This window comes from Nipponia nippon, unplaced genomic scaffold, assembly GCF_047370975.1.
Source record: "Nipponia nippon isolate SJK-2023a ecotype South Korea unplaced genomic scaffold, ASM4737097v1 scaffold_1, whole genome shotgun sequence".
NCBI lineage: Eukaryota > Metazoa > Chordata > Aves > Pelecaniformes > Threskiornithidae > Nipponia > Nipponia nippon.
Window position 1 is genome coordinate 115095373 of NW_028262290.1, and position 24740 is coordinate 115120112.

Genomic DNA, 24740 nt, shown 5'->3' on the forward strand with positions numbered 1-24740 from the left:
ACACTTCAAAAAATCTTCAGTACCACCATGGCAGCTGCATTCCCCTGACTTTTGGAAATGGTTGCTCAAATTTAACCTTAAGGCCACTAAGATCAGTGCACATGCCTTCTTCCACCTGCCATGGTTCTGGGAAGCTACCACCTCCACTATCTGCCCACTGAAGGATACAGTTCTTCCAGCTTTCCATGAGAAGGAGGTCCTCTGAAAGCTCCTGGACTCAGTGAAAAATGAAACAAATAGGGAAGATGAACAAAACACCTGGTTCAGTGTGACTGAGCAGCTCGGGAGAGCTGCTCAACCAGTAAGTCTGAGTGGGCAGAACTTGTGCAGCAGAGCTGTGACCAAACAGATGGGGACTGTAATCACTTGGGTAGCACAGTAGCAGGCACGAAAGAACATGTAAGTAGAGCTGGCAGAACATCCTCCTCCAAACCCCTTCACATCACACCTACAACTGCTGTGTAAACAACGCTTCATCTTCGTATACATTAACAACAGACTATTAATGGCCAAGTTCACCCTTCCTCTTGAGGAGAGATTCCTGCCCCCAGCATAAACATCTGGGGCTGGTGAACTGCTGCTGCCATCCCAGTTAGAATTCCATTACACACAAATCAATACCAAGCATGGAAAGAACTAACTTTACCTCTTGCCAAAACTGAGACCACCAGTAACAGGGAGGTGCATTAACAGCTCACCTACAGCATGGGTAGGACCAACCTATCGACGGAGATCACACTAATTCTGTTTCCTCTGAAGTCAGAGAGAGCTTTGAAATTCACCACACTAAACTCAAAATATAATCTTAGATCAGAGACGGCTTGGTCCCCTCTACAGAGCACAAAAATCTATAAAGCAACGTCTCTCTGATACAAAAGTGGTTCAGCCCTATTTTAGAGCACATAAAAGAGAGCTTACTAATATCATAGGCTTTATCTGACTATGCCAATGTTAACGCCCCATCAGCAAAGTTTCTACACAGCAGTACTTTTTTTACATTAAACAAGTTTCACAAGACACTGCATACAATGAACCTTGCTCCTACTATCAGAAAAGAACTGATAATGGAAGAGCAGATCTTGATTAAAGGGGTAAACAAATATTTGTCTCAGCAAGAGTGCTGGTGCGTGTCTCACTGGAGACATGGCCAAAAGTAATGTTGGCTGTTGTCATCACAAGTGCCTGATGGGTGAAAATATTGCTTCAGTGAATACCATGCAACTCTCTCAAGCCTCCTAGTTCTTGTTGCCATAGCACTCATACGTGCTTATGGAATGTACAGCTCACTTATGACTGCATCAAAAAATGAAACCCAGATGAAATATGCTCTGAGTGCTTACCAGGGAGCTATTTTAATGATTTACAATCCATCAGTGGATGGACAGAGAGCACAGCTCATTAAAGCAACTGTAGAGCTAGCTGCCATGTCTCTGCTCTTATTGAAATACCATTCAGGTAAGAATAAATAAATATATAAAATCTGCCCAACTGAGAACTGTTATGAGGGAATTAACAGAAACACGGCTGTTCAAGTAAAAGAAAGACAGCATTAACTGCTCTCCTGTTTAGAAAGGAAGGAAGACAGGAAGCTTGTAAAAGGTGCGCTGTTGAAGCCCCAGCATTTCAAAAGGCTGTCAAGAGGCATAAGCTGCATGTCTAGTCTTAAATGACTTGCTCCAAGGACAGCCAGAAAGGTTGCCCTTAGGGAGTAGCAGTGCTTAAAAGGAGCCGCTTGATGAGACTGTCAGCTTAAAAAGAAAACTAATCCAAGATGTGACTTGCTTAGAGACTCAAATAGCCATTTGGAGGTTAGGGATCCCAAGATCATCCTAACAAGGGATTCTACTGATCAAATTATCATTTCTTTGCCACCGAATACTTTGCGCAAACTTTGAAAGCAACTTATTACCCAGACGTACACAGGGTTACTGTACAGAATACAAAATACAGTGAGCCAGGGCAGAAGGGAGGACACAGATTCCAAATGCAACCACTATCAAATATTAACGGGCTATGGAAGAAATTTGGACCATTGATTTAAACTGTTGTTTTGCCATTATGTCATCAGTTTTCTTCTTTATCCTTTATAAAGAGCAAATAAAATTAAATATGAGTATTTTGGTCTTCCCTGTAGATAAGTTAGTCACATCATTCAACTTTCTGCTAGAAAAAGGGCATACAGACCATCAGTATCTACCAAATAGAGTTTTGTACTAACCAAACAGGTGCATTTCTGTGGTTTAATTTAAATCACTCAGTGCTGAAACACCGTGGTGGTTTAAACTGCTGCCTTTTCCTGGCTTGTTACTGCCACTTCACCTGCAACGGCATATACGTCAGGAAGCAATGGAGGAGTGGGTACGTTACATAACCAGCATTATATGCAAACCAGACTCCACAGACCCAGCAAGGCTGACTGGCGTCTGATGCCAGGTAAGCAATGAGATTACATTTTCATTAGAAAAGACATTAATTGTTAACATTTTTACGTTAATACTCAAGCACAATTTCTACATCTAAAGCCCTGTACGAACGTAATACACAGAGCAATCCTACGCTATCACTGTACACAATTAAGGAGGCAGAGAAACAGGGAAATGGTCATGTCTAGAGTCGCGTACTAAATCAATGATAAAAGCCTTACAGATGCATAGCCACATATATTATGTAAATATGCCTAAAATAAGTTTATGCAATCAGTAGCCACTTATGAATGCTTGAGAAGCACTTTTTCTGCTTGCTGCATTTGAAACAATCCTTTTTGCTTACTATTCAAAATATGCCTTTGGAAACTTGAAAACATGAGATTAAACCTTTATGTATAAAAAGACAAAAACCAACTCCACTTCCCAAATCTTCCTCTTATACTATGAGCAGACAAATATAAAAGTGGCTCATTGACTTCCATGGTCAGTGCTCCTGGTATAGGGTTCAACAATAACTAATTCACCATTACATGATAAACATAATCAAAATCATAGGCTGGACCTGCAAATATTTATGCATTTACTGAACTCCAAGAACATTAAGTCAGTTGAGCACATATTAAAGCAATTGTAGATCAAATATTATAGACCAGATCCCCCAACTTTTACTCAAAGATAGAGGATTCAGATGCATAAGTAGAAATAGGTTAAAAAAACTCTACGCTTCCTTGTCTTTGTAGATCACATATAAATAAAAAAACCTGTTGCTCACATCTGTAAAAGCATTCAGGGAAAACACTATGCCTATTAATGAACACCCCTATTTAACATGATTGCTCATGCTAGAAATGCTAATACAGCTGCCTACAAACAACTTACAGGTTTCAGAACTCAACCAATCTCCAACCAGGGGACCAAAGAAAAGCATGTGACAAAAGCAAATCATCAGGCACCATAAATACCACATGAGAAAAGACTACCCATTGACTCAACGTTTAAGATATATAATTCATGAGCAAATCATGTTTTTTAAGTGCCCAAGAAGCTACTTTCAAATAAACAACGAGTGCTCAAAAAAATCAGTTCTATTTGAAAACCATTAAATTAAGGGAAAAAAAAAAAAAAGAGGCCAGCTTCTTCAGTTTAATTTTCCCAGTATTTTAGTATCCTTTCAAAATGATTAGTCATTTGAATGAGGATTTGCAGGATCCGATCAAAGGAATCCTGCAGTTGCACACACTAGAAGGTTGGACTCTACTTGCTGCATTGGAGGACACAACTGTCCTTTCAGAACAGTCTCACACTTGGGAGCAATTACAGCTCATTTATTTATACACCTACCCAGCATCCATTGGAATATGGGTATCGCAAAACAGACAATAGCAATCTGGCATTTCAGCTGTCACGTATGTTCAAATACAAAGAAATGTTGCATAAGAAACTTTTGATGAGTCCCTTCAGAAATGCAAATGGACAAAGGGGGAAAAATAGGTCATGGAAAACTGCAAAAACACACAGTAGCACAAAGAATTGTTAAGAAAGATGATAGCAGAGGTTAAAAATAAATAAGAAAGATGATATAGGAACAAAGATAATATGAGAGAAATTCAATCTGTACTCAAGTTACCTAGGAAACAGAGTGTCTGTGTGGTGAGTGGTTTACAGAGGAAAAAAAAATAGCATTGTTTAGAAAAAACAGCCTTTCGGAGAATCACAGAAACTTAGCAAACAGACCTATGGAAACAAAGAGGCAGTTCAAATTCCCACCAGGCCTAATGACTGGCGTTTGCAAAGTTTTAACTCAAAGAAGTTTAAAATAGACACACTGTAAACCTCTGAAGGCAAGCATTTGTAATGGATTTAGCAGCGCACCATAACTGCAGTTTTGCCCTTGCAATATTAACAATGATTTTCAGAAAAAGGCCCCTATATACACGCACATAAAATAATCTATATTTGAGATTACAAAAGTCAAAGTATTTAACATTTAGATTTGGGGAGTTAGATTTCAAATCCTAATTTTAAAAATGCCAACCCAAAAATGCTGTTTTACTACTTCTAGATAAAACTACCTTTTTTCCGCCCCCCTCCTTTAAATCTTTAATAGTACCTACTCTGGGTACATAAGCAATACACAATTTGAGGCTAATGACAACAGAACCCAAAAAGATCATATCTCATCCTTCTCACCCCATTTTTCAATGACTCGCGACATGCAGCTGTGAATGGGTATAGCCAGACTACTGGCTGTCATGGTAATAAGTTGCATGAAAATTAAGAACTGGAAAAGCATTTTAAGTTCATGCAGCCTTCAGAAGTGGTCAAAACGATTCCTCAACTCTTCAAGGAAAAAAAAGTTTCCTCAAAACACTTGTGAAGTTCAGGACAGATTTTTTTTGCCCACAATAGCCAGGAAGCCGGCAGTTCAGGCCTCTCTGGAAATACATGAACACATCCCAGACACTGGATAATCTGTACGTGGCTCCTCTTAATTTCTCTCAATCTTCCTCTCCTTTTCTAATTCCTCCACCTCTTCAAAAAGCATTTGTGGTGTGATTTTCTTTTTCTAGGGGAAGGGGGAGATAGTTTCAGCTTTATACTGATGTAGGATAGAGAGAAAAGGGGGGGGGGGGGGATTTCAGAATCTTAATATTTTCACAGGATGAGAAAAAAATTTCCCACCCAGCTCTAGCAGCTAGGAAAGCATCTTTCCCTTTTTGCAGGAGTATCATGCACCCTGTTCTTCACAATATCTCCTCCAACTACTGTTGCTGTCATATAGAATTTCAGAGGAAAAATGGAAACAGATGGCCTGTTAGCTTTTCAGGGTAAACGACAAGCGTTGTGTGGGTCACCAGTCTAAAAACCACAGCTTGGAAGCCTTTAATCTATCTATTTGAGGTACCTCTATGATGACCACTTCGACAGTACCTTAAAAGCAAAGTTACTATTGTAGGGTGGGAACATGCAGAACTTCATTTTATGTCTATTTAAAGAATACAAATACTCTCTAATCTGACAAAACCCAATCCAGTCCTTTGAAACCTCCTTCCAAGCTACCTCTCTGATTCTGGAAAAAAGTTAACAAAAACTTCTTAAACATGTCAGAAAATTTGAAAATAAGCACTGGTTCAGGGACAAATATCAATACTGAAGACTAGAAAGTAGAGTGGCTTTCTATCTTATAGCAGGATGGCTGAGTCACTCATAACTGCAGGCCTGTGCCAGAGTGGTCCATAACTTGGTAGGTAACAGGTAATACCTCAGTATCCTAAGGACCTCTGTCTTGGTTGACTGACCCTAAGGCAAATCGCCAAAGAAACAGAACAAACAGAAGAGAGTCTTATGCAAAGTCCCACCTTCCTGCCCATAGCTATTAGCAGAAAGTGTTATAAATCCAAAATTTGCCTTTTGTGTTTGTAGGTCATGTTTCCAATTGCACAAGCGATCATGAAGACAGACAGCCATTTCCACAGATCTGTCTCAGCACAGCCTCTCTTCAGTTTTGCATGGTGCAACTGGTTGCGGATTTTGAGACAGGGAAGGATTCCATGAGTCATCTCATGCTGTCACTCTGTGCTGTGGTTACACAAAAGAATGATGCAACGCATTTGGACCACATTGGTTCTTGATGAACCACAGATGTTGTTTTGATTTCATGAGATCCCAAAGTCTGGGCATTAGATAGCCCTTTTCCAGTGGAGTGGATATTTGTTCTTAAGAAGTCCCAGAGGTTAGGAGAAGCTGGTGCTGGGGCTGTCTGTTTCTGAGGAAGTTCCACCAAATGGGGTTTACTCCACTAGCAAGTTGTTTCCCCATGTACAAGGCTGTTCTGGTGACATATGGCAAGAGACTCTGGAGTCACATAGACTCTGACAGAGCCATGGTATTAAACTGTTGTTTATTCTTGTGACTGTAAAGCTCTGTATGTAACAACCACTGAAAAAGATCATCAAGGATAATGGAAATCTCTTGTCTTTGCCCAGCTGGCTGCTCCTTAGAAGTGCTTTTTGTTAAGAAGCTACACTCCTGCAGATTAATATTGCAGTCACTTATCAAAAAACTTGAGGCATGTACATGTTTCCATATTGGCTTCTTCAATTTCCACTTACACACAAACCTGCGTACAAATTCAGTCACCTCCTAAGTCCAATATAAGCCATCATCAGGTTAAGCAGGCTGGGGAGGAGTGGCAATGCGCATGATACCTGGGGAACCTGGGAAGTTAGTAACAACATACACTTCTCTGTTTCTTTACTTTGAGCCTAGGCCCTACTAGCTAAAAAGTGATCCATCCAAAAATGTATCTATAATCTCTGCATGGCTTCATATAGAAGTTTTCACATTTTATGGTAGTAACTGACCCCACTCTTAACAGGTTCAACAGAAGCCAAAAGTTAAACCACCGCAGCTCCATCTTGCCTGTTCAAATGAGCTGCAGTACAGAGTGGCAGAGGTTGGCCATAAGAATGCTTTGAATCTGCAGAAGCTAGAACACCACCATGAAGAGGTAAACCATTTTAACGGCACACTACGTTTGTCAGCAAGGAAATGGGATTGCTGCTGCCTTAGACATACATCTTCTGGGACTAATAGTGGCTTTCAGCATGTGGCAACAGTACTGCTCAATTCAGCAGGAAAACAGGCCATTACAAGGCAACCAGCAACTCTGCCGTGCTTTTTGAGGAGCTGGCAAGGAGGTGGTGTTGGGGGAAAAAAAAGAAAAAAAAAAAAAAACACCAAACCAAAACAGTGAAGTCTCAACATTACAGTTGCTGCTCACTCAACAGAAACCCAGAGAGCAGGAAAGCTGTGACCTGAGCCGCCCAGCAGAGCTCTCCATGATTCAACTCCCAGCCTTTTCTCTTGGCTCTCAGCTCTGAGGCAGAAAAGGAGCATTTGAGTGAGCCTGCAGTGCCAGCAGGGAAGCAGACGTATCTTGGACATGAAAGCTATTCCCAGTGGGAGAGAAGTGAAAGACAAAAAACACCCAGTTGTGCCAACTCTATCACCAAATGTCACTCAGAGATACCACCCCTGCCCCCATAACTCAAAAAAAGAGAACAACACATACGGTCATCTTGTGATCACACCATCATCCTCCTTTGCAGGGGATTTGTGGGATACAGTGTGGCTAAAGCTTAAAAATACATGCATCAGTTCACAATGATTTACTAATCAAATCTTCACTTTCAAGGGAGAGAAGAACAGAACAATAACTCACTGGAGATGTTGTTAATCGAAGGATCGCTCCATTTTTTATTTCATTACGATTCTGAAAGAGAAAAATCCAAAAGGTTTTATTTAAGACTCACATAAAAAGATGAAACATGCATTGAGCAGAATGCCACACTAAACCAGAAACAGTACTTTCTCCTGTCTGCATGCAAAAGCTTCCCTCTTTCATATGTGAGCTAACATCTATACAGTATTTTCCCCACTGAGGCATACTAACATTAGCTTCAAGAAATAGGTGGCTGTTCACATGATATTTAACAAAACCAAACCCTTTCAACAATGACTTCATGTTTTTCAAAGTTTAGCTTCAACTGGCAACTTCTAAATATTTATTTGAAATATACTGTCCATGGTGTCTGGCTCTGGTATTGTGCTACATAGTTGAGGAGTTCGTAAGTTTGTTGAAACATGTCATTAAACATCTGCAGGATTTCAAATTTATCCCACTGGCTCTCCATTTTCTATAACAAGAACATGCTGACTTAAACCACTGGAACCAACCCGCTGAGCTCTGCCACCACGACTTCGCATTCTCCCCCAAAGTAAAAAAAGCATCGCTGTTAGTGGTAAGTAAAGTTCAAACATGCCGTAAGTCATTCTCCTTACCCGGCTGGCAGAAAGAGGCAGCATTAAACATTTTCTTTTGGTTAAGCTCACATAACGTGTTCAATTAAACTAAAGCTAAGGGTATATGAAAAAGCTGCCATGGCGTAAGCTATAGTGTACGCTTACAATATCCTCACAATTTTGTGGTCAGTGCCCATGTGCCCTGTCTTCCCCTGTGGTAAGCATAGAGGAACCTGACCCTCTTTCAACAAGCTACCTCCTGTTCACCACAGGCTAAGAGAACACAGGACCTAGCACAATGAACATACTAACAGGTACTGACTGTGCACAGCGCAATGCAGTCACAACTTCGTTCGTGGTTCAATAGCTTGTTCTTCGGCCATCACCCTATTTCATCAAAGGAATCAGAGGAATCCCTCACAGTTTGAGAGATAAGAGCTAATTTTGTTCTAAAGACCACATTGCAGGCTTTCTGCAGACTGGTGTTTAGCAAAAGAAAAAAAAAATGAAGGTGTATTTCTTCTCATGCAATTTTTCCCCCATTCATTTTATCCTTCTTGCTCCCATTCTGATACATCTCAAATCCAAAATGCTAAAAACAGGATAAATCTTGCCTGAAACCAGGTCAAGCAGTCCCAAAATAAAACTCTAGTACATTGTCTCTTTCTTGGTACCCAAGTCCTCTGTGGGATTGGTTCTAGCTATACACAAGATCATCCTCCACCCACAAACACTTCTTCACTCTAACTGAAATAATTGAAGTGCCAGACAACACAGAGGGTACAAGGGAGAAGGTTTTTTACAGCATCTTCTCTTACATATGCATGTAACTGCCTTAGCAGTCTCCTCCTGCCAGAACAGCCCCAGGGAGGCCAGCCAGGCTATACTTAAGAGGGGCAAAAAAGGGTGAGCAGCTAAGTACAGGGTAACTTCCCACAGCACTAACGAAGTGCCAGATTTTCTCCTCTCGTAGTAAAAGAGCACCAGACCCAGCTATGTCTCATCATGTCTAAGGAATCTGTATGCAGTGGTAATAGTGCATTTGTGTGGTTTAATCTACATCAGTGTTGAAACAAACTCACTTTGCAAACAGTTGTGGTGGCTTAAACTGTTTACCACCTCCTGGATTTGTGGAACTGAATAAAAGTAATTGCTTCAGGACAGACAGTCAGCATAGGCTAAATCTACCTCCATCAACAGCTTATGCTAAGGCACTGGACTTCAGCTGCACTAGGCCCGAGTACGTGCATGCACGCATACACACACACAGGGTTCCATCAGCTTTACTTGGAACGTAGCAAATCCCAGCATGCCACAATATTAAAAACTGTTAGGGAATCAGACAACACTTAAAACAACTTAAACTGTACCAATCACATTCAGAAGTGAAAGTTCACTGATATCCTTATGAAAATATTGGAGCTAAGTAAATAGACTGTTCTTAAACATAAGTAAGAGCACCCACACAGGCTTTTTTTTTTTTCAGCAGCATGACTTTGGGCTTTAAGTTTCTCATGTTTCGTGCTCTAGTTAACACAAACTACCAAATCGGATGTACAAATTAGTTCATGGTTTAACAAGTCAAGTCACTCCATCTGGGCCACAATAAGCATCTCTGCAACACTCTTAGTCCATTGCAAACATGAGGTACCAGGCTTTGTGTGAGAAGGCTACACTATGGTCTCAGAAGGTCCAAGGAGTTTGCTGAACGGCAGAGTACTACTGCACGGAGGGGTGCCTCCCTCCCGCCTGCCTGCTCCCTTTTCTACCTCACACCAGCTCTGACACTGGACAGACCTGTTTGAGGGGTCAATCGCACAATCTCACTAACCTGGCAGAAAGCAGCCCTGGTAGGAAAGAGAGGGGAGTTTTCTGTCAGGTTAATAAACAGAAACAAGCTCTGCAAGGGTCAGGCACCAGTGCTAACCCAGGAAAGATGGTTGAACCACATCTTTCAGAGCAGGGAAGGGGTAGGGGGAAAGAGAACAGGGGAAGCACGAGGAGGAGCAGCAAGCTGTCAACCACAGCCCAAATTACATTATTTTGCAGTTGCTTCAGGCTGAAACCATGCTCCACAGTTTGTTCAATTACAGTAGTTTTGTCACAAGCTGAAACCCTAACCCATAAAAAGTTGGGCTTAACCTGATACACTCTCTACAGTGTCATGCATGAAAGTTAAAAAAATAAACCTCTAATTACATAAGGACACTTATAGATTGAATCTACAACCACTCTAGCAAGTGAAAAATATCTTGTTAAAAATACAGTATTTCTCTATAGTCAGAGGCATTTAAAAACAAGTAGAAAAAGGGAAGCTGATAACCTGGTTGAAGTTCAGATACAACATATGGATAAACAAGAGAAGTACTATTCTCCAGAGTGACCATATGTCAGCACGTTATATATAAAATAGCAGAGGAAAAAGAACACACAGAGTACATAAAAGCATCGCTGCAAGTTTTGTTTGGGGTCTTTATTTATCAAGCCGAGTCTGAAACACCAAAGCTTTCAGCCTCAAAGTTGCAATGCCTGTCAGAGCCCACAGCACGCGAAGCACGAAGACCTTTCTCTCATCATGCCTGGCTCAGAGCAAAGTGCCTAAGTCTGCCCTATACCGTAAATTCAATCAGTGCTATCACAAGAGATAAAGAGCTCATCTTCAACTCCTGATTTAGACAAAGGCTTAAGGAAAATTGCCCATGCCTTCTCTCCAGAAGCATTCAAAGCATCAAGTCTGTAACACAGCAGGCTAGCCAAAAGTTGAAAAACGTTAGCTGTTCCCCAATCAAAAATCCAATTTTGTTTATCCATTCTAAATAATGACCAAGAAACAGCATGTAAGCGTACAATTAAGCCAAGAGGATTTCCTACATTAACTGTGTGATGCAGTAGTCGCCATGCTAGTTAATTTCAGTTGCAACATTTACAGACAGTTAATCTGCTTAGTGTTAGGAACAGCATCCTGTGGATTTCTTTTCCAGGATAACAGAGCGTCATTCCAACACAGCAGCCGGGCTTTGGTAGACATACTCATAAGCACCACTGCTATTCAAGACAGGGAGCACCACCACCAAAAACCTCTTCCAAGACATTTCTGATCTGTTTCTCAAGTGCACATCAGGTTTGTAGATGTTCATGATGTTGAACTGCATTAGGGAAGCTTATTTCTGGGCAGAGAGGGAACTAGTGAAAACAGCACTATCCAAAATGCCCCTAAAAAAACTCCATAACAACAAAACAGATTTGTTATAAATGTTACCTAGGACTAAGACAGCAGTTATATTACGGATACAAATAAGCCCCATCTGCAATATTATACCTAGCAAGAGTCTACATTCACTAGATGATTTTATTCTAATTGAGCAGGTAGCATCTCCAATCATCATACTGCTGCACAACACTTTCCAAGCTGAGTTTTCAATCAGACAGACAAGTACTACCATGAAAACACATGAACAACAAAACACAGCAGGAAGCAGAGGATACCTGGACAGTTCGCCTTGTGTTCGCGTCTTGGGGCTCTGACTTCCAACTCCACCAGCTGGAGCAACATGAACCTACATTATCTGCCACCAGATTCTGTTCCTTCTCAAAGCTCTGCCTTTACTGTTCCATAGGCTACTTTGCCCAAAAACACATGCAGGAGACTTAGATAGACTTGCATCTAAAAAGCAGGCCTCAAGCATTAAGAGTCCACCAAACGATGGAGAGGGATGACGGTATGTGAATTCACTTTCAAAAAATCCTATCAAAACAGTCAAGCCATTTATTCAGAGCTTTGCTGGAGACACACTTCAGAAAACTTATCAAGCAAAATAGCAAGTTTATTTTGCTATGTATTTGTCTTATCATTTTAATAATCTGTTATACCCAGGAAAATGCTTCAAGATTCAGTTCACTGTTACTGGTTGGAATGGAATGTTTTCTTAACATATTTGAGGAAGACCCAGAAGTGTTGGTTCCCATGGTTATAGCTCACTCAGCACTATTCTTTAACCTTGACTAAACAGCTTCCTTCAGACTTCTCTAACCAGCTAAAGAGTAACAGCCAAGAAATCTAAAATTCTTCACGTGTTTATATCATTAAATTCATAGATTCTTCCCTATTTCCATACTACTATTATTTTATTACACCTTCCTCCACATTGACGCAACAAAAAATTAGAGCTATGAAATATACTTTAAGTTAGTGAGTCCATAACATTTTCATGAGGATGAGTTTGGGCAAGTAGTAAATAAGGACAAAATGATACATAATAAGAGTTCATGTCTAAGTCAACAACTCAGGAAAGAGAAGCAAAGTCCTTGTTGGCAGATCTCCCTTAATGCACTGATTCAACGTGCTACAGCAGCCAGTAAACACTGGGCATCATCAGAAGTGGTACTGTGAACTAGACAGAGGGCATCATTTTGCCACAACGCAAGAACTTCATGCACCCATATGGAGGTGACGGTGTGCAGTTCTGATCTTCACATCTTAAGGAGGACACAGTAGTGTCAGGGAGAACGCAGAGAAAGGCAAATGAAACGCTCAATGGGATTGAGCAGCTGCCTCACAAGGCAAGGTCTCCTCAGGTTGGAGGGACAAAGGCCAGAGGAAGGAAAGTACTGGACAAGCTCAATGCAGAGCTGTTGTTATCAAATCCTGCAATATGAGAACTAGGAGGTAACTTCATGAAAGCATTAAGGGATCAGTTTAAACCAGATGAAGAATGTATCTCTTCATTCAGCAGGCAGTGAACTTCTTGAGCTTGCTATCACAAGAGCTTGTGAAAGCAGGCATTATCAGCAGGTTCAAGAAGAGATGAAAGAATTTCATGGCCCTCATATGGATACTAAATAGACTAAGTGTAGATGTAGCCTCCAACACCTGTAGTACAACAAATGAGAAAGCTGAGGAAGCAAGAAGGGAGTGAAAGCCATCATCAGATCACAACCCTGAATGGCATTTGCTATGGTTACAGCTGGAGATAGACTATGAGGTTAGATATAACATTCAGTTGACTTGATAGGAAATTTCTTAAGTTCATTTTTAGTCACCAAAAACTTTAGTAAGATGAAATTTAAGACATACAGGTAATTATCAACATTGTACTACTTGGCATGACAGGACTGTACTGTTTTAGAAGAAACACTGAGGCAATTGATCTTGTGATAAAATTCCTTTTCTGGGAAGCTGCTGGAAACAGGGAGGATGTCTTCTGGTTTTTCGTGTTAGAATTTGATGATAGCATTTTCCTTAAAAAATTAAGCATTGGTAGTTTGGCTGAAGTTTCTAAAAAGAGAAAGTTTTCTGCACACTGTTTATCTACCCCTATTCAAGGATTACAGAAGCTAGTAAATAAACCAAGTTCCACCAGTGGTGCAGTTTCAGGGTATACTTAATCCAGTGCAACTCTACAGCCCACTGGAGGCGCAATTCTGCACATATCCTTCTAGCATGTGGGCTCCCAACACTTTCCTTACCTCGGATCCACCAACATGCAGCAGCACAGTCAACCACCTAACCTTAAAAAAGTTACCACTTCCTCTTCCCTTCATTCACAAAAAGGAGGGGGGGAAAAACCAAAAATCCAGAGTTTTCTTCTGTCAGATCCACGACTTGAACCAACTCACCTTCCAGCAGTACAGCCACTAGGATGCTAGAGAAGTGAAGGGAATGAAGCACAGGAGGGGAAAAAGAAAGCTCGACTACCTTTTTCTCCAGCAGCCCACAGTTATACCAGCTTGAATGCCACTGAAACCACATCCTAAGAAAAAGTCCACACTTTGCATGATCTACAAGGACAACATTATCAGGTACCACTTGCTCTGCAGAGCAGCAGTGGTATTACACTGTGGGCAGGCATCCTTCTGACACATTAAAAGAAGTTACACACAGGTTATTTTTAACCTGGATCAGTTCCCCAATTCAAGCAACCACACAGACAGTTGTACCAGTAACACGGAAGGGGTGGGCAGATAACAAGCAGCCCCATCATCCTCTGCTAAGTTGGAAAATAAGAGCTGCACGCTGCAAAATAAACGTCGGGAAGTGACAGACTTAGCTGGGCTCACACTATTGTTGGCGAGATCATGTGGGGAAATCGGAACAGGGAACTGCTATGGACACCAAAAAAAAAGCCCCAATAAGGATTGTCAAATTGAAGTCAGTTCTTTGATGCAGTTCACCCAACACATTCACCCGCAGCACTACTGAGGGCTCAGCGCAGGAGCAGTAGCTCCTTAAGCAGATGCTGCTACTAAGAGAAATAGCTGAAGACCCAAGCCAAGACTGTGGTTCACAGTCACTTTTGCCAAATCAAAGCACAGCTTGCTACCATAAAGCAGAGTCTTTCTTTTCAGTCTCTTGCGCATTCCTACTACCATTTTTATGTGGCATAAACAGTTGTGTAACTACTTGATGAGTCAGCAAGGGGAATAAACCAGCTGAAAATGTTATCATTTGGGGTTTTGCCCAGTTTGTAAGGGAAAAGACAGGAATAGGCACCATAGTATAAGCAGGAAAGAGGACCAGCTCATTTTGCAAGCACCTCATTTGGAACCACACTGAGACTTGTTTAAGGGGAAGCCTGCAGGTGCTTGTGCCCCTCTAATGTGCACATCCTACTCCTGCTCCCTTGCCTGAGCCCTTCCTCAGACACAGAGAGACTGTAGGTAAAACATCCCTTCTCCATTTGTGACTACAGTCAGAATTTGCCAACAAGTTCATTCCACATCAGCCTAAGCCAGTTCCAGAAGTAACTGAGGGACATAACAGCTCACAGCTGTTAAAAAGAGCAAAGTTCCATTCCTCTTCCTACCCTTCCTTTAACTTCTTCCTTCTCTGCAGCCCATTCCTGGACACGATTCAAGGGTCCTGCCCCACCATGAGGGGTATATGAGATCAGGCAGACTTTTTATTAAGCGCATTTAATGAATTCAAGTGGCACAAAATGATCCCCCCTTGCCACTGCCTCCAAAAATGGTCAAAAAAAATGCTGTAACCAGCAGAAATGAAGTGGCAGGATCTCACGGGGAAGGGGAGAAGAAATCAGAACTGTCCCCTTTCAGCAGCGAGCTGTGATGTCTGTTCACCACACCTTGTAAAACTACCCAGCTACTTAAACAGGTTGTTCTTTAAGTATGAAGATGATTTAAAGATTTCTGTCAGCCAGATCTTAAACAGAACTGTTTGCTATCAGCTGAACCCAAAAAGTCGCACTGCGCCTGTGGTATACCATACCTATCTTCAAGCGCTGTAACAGCAAGATAAACCTTTTCAGAGCCTCTCCTCTCTAGTGATTACTTGTGAGGCAAAATTACAAACTAAATTCAAGAAAATAAATATCTATACACCTTTTTCAAAAAACACTTGATCCATCTCATCAGCCTTGATGTGGAACTAAGCAACTAAGCAGAAGATATTGTCATCCCAAATATTTTAAAAGGAGGCAAGCAGAAGAATTAAGCTGTTCATGCTGGGGCCAGAAAATATAACAGGTTGACAGGACAGAATATTTTCTTTGGAAAATCTAGCATAAACCTAAAGTCCTACAAAATTAGTCCTAAAAATTAGGACTAATTTGCTAAGAGAAGGACGACCACTGTTCTTGAAATCAGCCTGAACGAAGCAGGATTGAAAGTGATTCAGTGTACGGATACTCAAGTTTTACTTCTGTTCACTGGAGAAATACGCTAGTGTCCACTAGTTTTTACTGAAGTCCACAGGGCTGTGTCGCCAGCATCCATCAAGCAGGCAGGAGCACGGCCACCCTGACTCCATGTGCTGCCCTTATTAGAAATTTCTGCAGGGCTGTGCAGATGCCTCAAAATAGTAAGAAATTTGTGAATATGAGGGAAATACCACATGTCCTATCGGTGGCAGAGAAAAGGGAAAGTCGGGCATAGTTTGGTCCAGGTCAAATCTGGATTGGAATCTGCCATTTATGTAGCATTACTAACAAATGAATTATCAAGAGTAATGCAAAGTGGCAAATGAGAGGAACAGATCACTTAATACATTTCTCCGTTCCCAGCCTTCATGCTACTTCTCATTCTCAGCTGCTTACAAAGTACCAGGTCCTTCAGTGAATCACAAACCTTCATTATTGAGCATGTTTACTTCCAACTCACTGTAGTTCAATTAATCAGTGAAAACAGACAAATACTAAAAACATGTGAAAGAAAAAGACCTCCAAAAAACCCCAGCCCTACAAGTGGCTCATTTCTCGTCCTGTCATTTGCATACACTCCCACGCAGGGAGCCTGTAATGGCATGGTGGAATTTCACATGAGTATACAATTAGAGGTTGTACTCAGCAAAAAATAGGTCACAAGCAAAAGCACCTTTGAGAAAGAACAAACACCAGGGACTCTACCTAGGTTCCCAGCTCGGGGAAAGCAGGGGGTAGAAGCAGGGGCTAGAAAGACGTCCCATCTGCAAACACAGCAAGGAGCTGAGTAACGACAACGAAAGCAAGGTGGGGGCAGCTGCCTTCGCAAAACAGCACAAAAGTCTCTCGAAATTAATGGAGGGAACTTGGTGTCTGCTCTCCTCCACTTCATGCAATAACACATAAGAATGAAAGGGAAATGTGGGAGTCGGGAATGAAGGAGAAGAACACAAGGAGTCTTCACAGGCATCAGATGAAAAAACTGAACACAATGAAATTGTGACTGAATAAAAATGGACTGCAGTCAATAAACGAGTGAATGAAATGTCCTTCCATTTAAAAGATAACATAAAAAATGGCAGCAGTATCATCACTGTGTGCTGAACATAGCTCAGAGCTGGCTCACAAAGCCCGTCAGCAAGAGCGAGCCAGCCTTTTATTCCTGATAGTTGCTCTGGTGCAGGGTTAAGACCCATCACATTTTGCCTCCAGCAGTGAATCCAGCTTGAACACTGATCTTCCCCAGCCTCACATTCCTGCAAGGCCCACTTGTTGATAAATGCTGTAGTTTATCACACTTTCAGATGTGACAAAACAACCATTTTTGAGGCTGCACCGTAATCTGAACAGCTGCAATGATCCAGCTCCTTCACCATCTTTTTGTTTTTAGAGACCAAGTTTGAGCTAATAATGACCCCCCCCAGACCCAGAGCCCACGGTGGGAAGTGCAGGTGCACAAATGGATCTAGAGGAGCGATAAGGGACCAGGCATACCCACCAATGTGCTGCACAAGCCACTCTTATATCTGCCCCTGGATTCCTAGTACTGCCAGCAGAGGAACAAAGTGGATAGATATTCAAGCTGTGGTTTTCAGCCCAGGAACACACACAGCACGCAAAATGATACAGACGTTTTCTATTCTTCATATAGCATTTTCTGTTCTAAACCTGAATTCATCTGGGCTATAGTGTTCCTGAGTTATGACACCTGATGTACACAAGCATCTATTCAGGTACAACCTGGATGGATTGAAGCAAAGGTGACGTTTTTATTCTCTATTATATAGTATCTAGCACAATGAGATTCTGATTCAGAAGCCAGGCTTTTAGATGTTTGACCTACCAAAGAAATGCCCCTCCATGATAAGTAAGGCCTTTAAAAAAAAAAAAGACACACCTATTAATGTAATTAAAAAAAATCAAATATCTTGTGATCAAAACACCAGCTAGGCTTGAGCTTAGGCACTACGCCTGCTTGATTTTCTTGTTCACATAACCTCTCATTTTATTTATCCCATTAAAAAAAATGACTAAAATACATAATTAATAATTTCTACCACACTTTCAGGGGCACAGATATAGCCAAACCAGAACCCCAGAGGCAGCAGTCCAAACTGCATCTGCTGTGATAAGCCCTATCTCTAGTAGAACCCTGGCTGACTCAAGATTTGTTAAAAGACCGCCCTTATACCATCTGAAGGAGTTATTGCTACTCCTGTAGAGGCATTTTTCCAAATAATACAGCCAGAAAAAAAAAAAAAAAAAAAAAGTAAGAGACAGAACTGCTTGGGCGTTGTTTTTATTTATGTATGGTATAATCAGGAAATATAGGTCAGCTACAAATGATAAAGAGTTCTGCATATGACAACCAAAACACAGATGCGCTGTTTGCCACCCAAAACCAAAAATATAATTGTAAGCCATGTGTTGACAGTCCCACATTTGTAACATTTTCACTTCAAAGTTTCTTGTTACATTGTACAAGAATTCACTAATTGCTTTTCTTTCTGGTAACTTTAAACAGGGTGATATTTTTAAAAGGCATCTCTACCTGGAAGGCCATAAATCAGCCGTCACCCAGGCTCTGCAGAAACATGACCTATACATAATGTTTTCTCCATATGTACAGACATACAATTCATCTTTGAGAGTAGTGAAAAATATTTACTTATTAGAAGTTGTCACTGTCGCAAAAGAGCTCTGTTTATGTCCTAGTAAGAGGCAGATTAAAGCAATGTGGGCTTTAACAATTAGTAGTGTAGCTTCACTGAAGTTCATCTGTTTGTTCTCATGCCTGTTTTTCATGTTTTAATTCAGAAAGCAACAATATCCTACTGCACACAAATGAAGAAAAGTATGTAGAAGGGGTGATAACCTATATAAGCCTCTCTTTATAACCACTATCCAATACGCAGTGATAAACAGTGAACAATATCTAATAAAAGTCACAGACATCTGAGTAATACTGGTGGCATTTAGAGCTCTTCTCTCTTATTTATGTGACTCAGAGTCAGACACTCTGCATATTTTCTGTAGGGAATAAACAAAGTCAAAGTCCTCTCTGCAGTATAATCCAAAATGTTCTAGAAGACCATCATTTTCCATCCTTATTGCAAGTTAAAGGCAGCCAAAAGCCATCAGACTTCCTTTCATGAAGAACAGAAAACATTTCTCTTCTCCAAAGCTACAGGGCTCTACCCACCAAAGGTGGAGGCAAAGCCTGGAAGATTCCTCCAATTTCATCAGGACAAATTCCTGCAACAAGCCCGATTATTCATTCAATCCTGGCTTCTTGGAAATATTCACTGTACAATCAGAGTTTAAATGCCAACAGGCAAGTTCAATTGTGTCTGGCTTATTGGAAAATGTTGTGTCACTATTCAGGGCAATTAGCAAAACAGTCTCACTATTTAATTTGGGTGGAGGCAAAACACAGCAGCCAATAATTACTTCAACAGTTCTACTTGTGGTGCCCTTTGAAGTGTCTGCTGAGTGAAACTTCAAAAGAAAGGAGAAAAAACACACAAGCGAAAAAGGGGAGATCCTAAAACAAACTGTGACACACTGAGAAGGTTGTCCGGGGTGACAAACAGTTAAATGAAAAACTGAAACTGGTCTGCTAAAAAAAAAAAAAAAAAAGGCAAGCAGCACTATCTTATGAGCAATTGCTCTAGCTGTCTTGCTAAATTTAGTCTTTCTAAATGCTTAACTGTGCCTAAGTTCCCTTTATTTCTTGGGTGGGGGTAACAATTACAGCAAGAAAAAAGTTAGCTCATGTCTTAGCTGTATTTAGCAGATCCTAAACAACTGTAAAATGCAAAAACCCAAAAGGCCCTTCCACTTAAGCATAAGCCAAACTAAACTGGTAACAAGGTATGCAAGAGGCTTCTACATCTATGCAGCTAAGCTCAGGTCTATTTAGCTCAAAAACCACTGAGATTAGGGAACCTGCATGCAGACTTCAGCAGGTTTTGAACAGTGCTCCTTTCCCATTGCTTAGAAATTGTACCTCTGCAGCGCTAATGTGTACACTCTTTCAAACAATTTTTTTTTTTCCATGATTTCAGTAATTTCAGCAATTCTATCAGCAATGCCAGGAATGAATGTACTACTTGGTCTCATTCAGATGAGCATGTCCCATTTATTTAGACTAGACATTCCATTTTTATTACAGCTACAGCCATTTTGTTACTCTGTGCTGAAATCATCGCATCACTTCATGAATCACCTATTGCCATGCTATCTGGGGACCAAAAAAATAAGCCAACGTAACATACAGAACTGGAAAACAACAAGATAGGAGGCGGGAAGCAGTAGCAAATATTACACAGTCACTGAAACTTATTTCTACCTGATGAGCCAAAGAGGGAAGTGACATGCAGTGAAGGTCTCCTCAGACTTCAAAGAGCCCTTCATGTCTTACATGTTTCAATTTCCTGTACACCACTTGTCAGCAGAATACTAAACATGCACAAATACCAAAGCTGAAGGGGTCAGCACTGAAGTCTGATCAAACTCAATAGATGTGAAGGCCTCGGCACATTCAAACTTTTAATTGCCCTTCTGAACAGTAGAAATCAGTGCAAAATCATTAAACCAGGTCTCCCGGTACTCACCCTCTCATTGGCATCACATTACGGAAAATACTCTGTATTTTTATATATTTTAATTTAAAATAAATTACTGTGGCAAACGTTTTGATAGGCTATGCAAGAATTGTGTTGAATGATTTACCTACCTTCTCTGTGATGTAGAAATTAGAACTATCAGCATGCTGCAGTGCAAATTGATCATGATTTGCAAGAGACCACCTTAGAAATATGAAAATAAATTAATCACAAAATGAAATCTTAAAAACTCAAAAAGTACCCTTCACATAATTTTACTATGGTCAAACAAGTGCCTGTCATTCCCATGTATTTCTTATACTTACCCATAGCCTTCAATGATGAGTTCCAAAGTTTAAGACAAAAGCATGCTTACAAAGGGAAAACTTCAGTACAAATATATCCTATTAATGAGATTTTCCCTTTGCATAACTGAAACAAAGCCCTAAACTTGACCATGGTCGAGAAAGAAATTACATAACAAACACTTTCCTTCCACAGCAAAGATAAGGCGGCAGGGGGGCAAAAGAAGAAAAACTACTTTGTCGCTACAGTGACACTTCAGTGCTCCAAAAATAAGTTGATAATGATCTGATATTCATCCCAGATCTACAAAAAAATAGCAAGCGTAATTTTTGCTTGCAGTAAGCAAGATCACTAAATCACTAAAACAGACAAAAAAAAAATACAGTACTAGGATTTTGCGCTAGCTTATACAATACCCAATGCATATAGTATTTGGTTAATATATTACACTATGCATAAAATACCACCTTGTTAACTCAGCAGCAATTTGATGAATATAAACTAGTTTCTCCTGTGTGGTAGCACTTGCTTAAAACAGCATTTTTTTTCCCCAAATATTAACATATTTAAACTAAAGTAAGATATTTCTCTTAGCCAATTATTAGTTCACATTGTGGGACTCGTGATTAACACTTCAGTTTCATGTGAGCAGTCACATCAACTGGATCACCTTACAGTAGCCGCTAGACCCAGCGCTTAAAAATCAAAGCCACAGTCAGTGCTTTAGCTCCTTAACCCATGAACTGCAGGGACCACAAGTGTAAACTGAGTGGGTGAAATGCATCGCTGTGCAGAAAAGCGACAAATAGTGTAAATGAGAGCCACCCACATGATGGAGATGCTTTGTTAGGAACCTCATCTTGCAAGTAATTGATCCAAAATACACTGCAAATTCAAAATCTGAAGATAAAACAACTACAAGATTTAAGAAACTAATGACTAGTCATATAGAAGACCTAGATTTTCTTCAGAAAAGATTATCTACTGATTGGTTTAATAACTCAAAAAGTATAGTATTAGTACGTACTATATGGCAGAACTTACCCATCGCAGACTTCTTTTATTATTGACGACAATGGCTTTTTCTGGTTAAGGAAAAAAGAAAGAAGAAAAAAAGTCACCAAACTGGAATAGCCCTGAGCTCTTAAAATGATTCCAAAACCACTAACTGCAAAGAACAAAACAAGTTAGTAGTATTTCATTTTTTAATATCAAGCTTGCTAGAACCCAAAAATTTTCTGCTGTTTTGGTCTGATAATCTATAAAGACAGCAATTCTACACATACACATGATGACATTATCATTCCTTTTTGTCAACATTAACCCATACGGCATCAACTCAGCTTCTCAACTGAGAAATCAAAGGGTCTTTTGTGTACACTGCATCTCATTACCCAACAGAAACAGAAGATTTAGATATCAACATGAGCATTTTCCAGGAATGACATCTGAAGCAAGACGACATTCAATATTTTTAAACCTTCTTTTGTCCCTTTCAGATATGGTCATATGATGACAGTAATCCTCTCTCCTACGTACACATATGCAGGTTTCCCTCTGACAGAACACCAGCTGGAAGGTGTTAAGATCCCAGATGTATCAGTTCTGCTTTATTCTCTACATCTGTGAGCACGAGCATTTGGACTGACTGAAAACAGCTCTGTTACTTTGGGTCCCAAAATAGAAGGAACAGTCTGGTCTGACAATGTTGCAATGCTCTGAACATTGTTATAAACACAAGGTGCACATGCAAGTGTTTTCAGAAGGTTCCTGGCTAAAAGAAAATCCATCTTTACAACCCAAAACATAGATGAAGTTGCATGGCAAAAAGAAACAGATCAAATTTCACTTTTAGGTGACTACTGAGTCTTTTTTCTCCAATACTGGGTGACCACACAATGTCACACAGGTCTGTTGCTGCGTGAAAATTCCCCAAATCACCTGAACAGTATAGGAGCCTCCTCTCTACTTAAGTCCAATAATCACAGTTCACTGAATTCTTAAAAAGCAAACAAAACAAAAAACCACCATACAACCACTCATAAACCAACACTGTTGCCAAAAGAAGTAGTGTCCCTTTAACGTTTAGGAAAAACTGATTCGGGTAAAAATTAACTCAGTAGCAGGGGACATGATGGGGAGGGAGAATTATTTTTCTCTTGGATTTGTTTTCTGAACTGCATCACTGCATAGACAGAAAACCAGAGACAGGATTCTCTCATCAGGTCAGAGTCAGGGAAGGATTTGTTATTTCAACAGCCAAGTCAACTAAGCCAGTTTATAAATAGAGAAAAGTGTAACACAAGATCATTTTAATCAAACATGAATAAAAGCATCTGCTGAAAGGATCCTGTCCCATCCCCCCGCCCCTTACCATACTCTCTCAGTCCTTGGTTTCCATCCTTCCTCTTTCACTGCCATTACTATTTTCACATGAACACCCAGATGAGCCACTTCAGGGAACCTGATCAAACTAAAAATTGGCCCAGCAAAAAGGAAAGAGATAGCAAGTCAGATGAAGCGATCCTGATGAAACCTATGTGCCTAAATGACTAGCAAATACTGGCACATGGGAGAAAAGGCAAGAAGCATGAAACTGCTCCTTCTGCAGCAGCCAACATGTCCCTTCTCCACAGCAGCTTTTCTCCGTTGTGCTGGCTCAGCTCTTTGTGTAGCCATAGTCAGGGTGTGAAGCAGATCAGGCAGATCACACAAGAAAGAAAAAGAGCGATTTCTTCCCCACAATTTTTTAGCCTGATCAGTTCCTCAGTCTGGATTACCGTGTCATTTATGTGCAGCTGCTTTGTCCTGCTGTCCTCCTCCCCAAGGGATTTTGTAGCTTCTGCAATCCTGTGAAAGCAATTTCTGATTCCAACTGCTCTCTTCCCTCTATCCTACCCCAAAAAAATAAAACCCCATTTTTCAGGAGGGATAGAGGGAAGAGGGAGAAGCCAGGTTTGTCTGAAGCGGGATAATGCCAGTTTGCCGTCCAGCACACGTGTGCCAGCCTGCGGGCAGGCTGCTGCCAAGCAGAGAGTACAGCTCTGCATGCTGCCTCCTCTTCTCTCCTCAACATGTTACTGCAGGTCCCGCTCCTGTATTTCCCTATTTTGACAAAATTTATTTCTGGGATATTAATTCCCTTTACAAAGTTAATTGATATCAGATAACAGATTGAATACAACGAAGAACAAAACCAGTAACTGCCTCTCCTCCCCATTATTTCTCATAGGAACTATAGCTTCCCATTGGAAACTATGACAAAAAGACACTTTAAGAACCCAACCTGGCAACAATATAAACACTAGGAAGGTTTCTTACTTTCCTAATCATTACTTTGATACTTCTAAGTCCTCTACACCATCAGCTTTTATGTCCTTTCTCAATCCTACTCATCTCCCTCACGCTTTTCCTATTCTGTATCACCTTTGAATTATTATATGCCATTACTTGAAATGAAAAACTTAGACAAAACAAAACAAAACAAACCCACGCAAGCAACAAATCAACTAGACCCCGTAAGGGACAGTTAAAGAAAATCAAAATGGATCTTCAATAATAATAAAAATTATTAATATAGACAGCCTTTCACAGTACTGCTTTATCCTCCTGTGGTACTATTGCTGCAACACTGAAGTGACTTAAGTACAACTCAGTTATCAGCAACAGGATGAAAAAAAGTGGAACTCTTCTGGGATAGAAAGTTTGCAATCAGTAATTTGATAGCACTAGAGTGAGCTTTACAAATTAATAAATGTAAAATAAATACTACTGCAATCCTAATAAGCTGCTGCTCTTAATCATCCCTTGGGCTGCACTCCCCCTACATCGAAGTCTCCAGACAAAATTCTTTCTCCTTCCCTACCAAGCAGGTAAATTGTCACGAGCACCCTGTCCACAGCTGTAAGTGGGATGTCGCTGAAAGCAGGTGAGGGCTGCCA

At 40.6% G+C, this 24740-nt stretch overlaps 1 protein-coding gene across 2 annotated transcripts in view; it reads right to left on the reverse strand.

Annotated features, from left to right (window-relative positions):
* ELMO1 (engulfment and cell motility 1) overlaps positions 1 to 24740 on the reverse strand; it is a 313327-nt gene that overhangs the window by 228697 nt on the left and 59890 nt on the right. For both annotated transcript variants that reach the window (XM_087767900.1, XM_087767891.1), the window contains exons 4-6: positions 21844 to 21884; positions 20625 to 20697; positions 7651 to 7701 (exon numbers count right to left, since the gene is read on the reverse strand). In XM_087767900.1, the coding sequence (XP_087624026.1) occupies positions 7651 to 7701; positions 20625 to 20697; positions 21844 to 21884 (165 nt within the window). The remainder of the gene's footprint in view (positions 1 to 7650; positions 7702 to 20624; positions 20698 to 21843; positions 21885 to 24740) is intronic.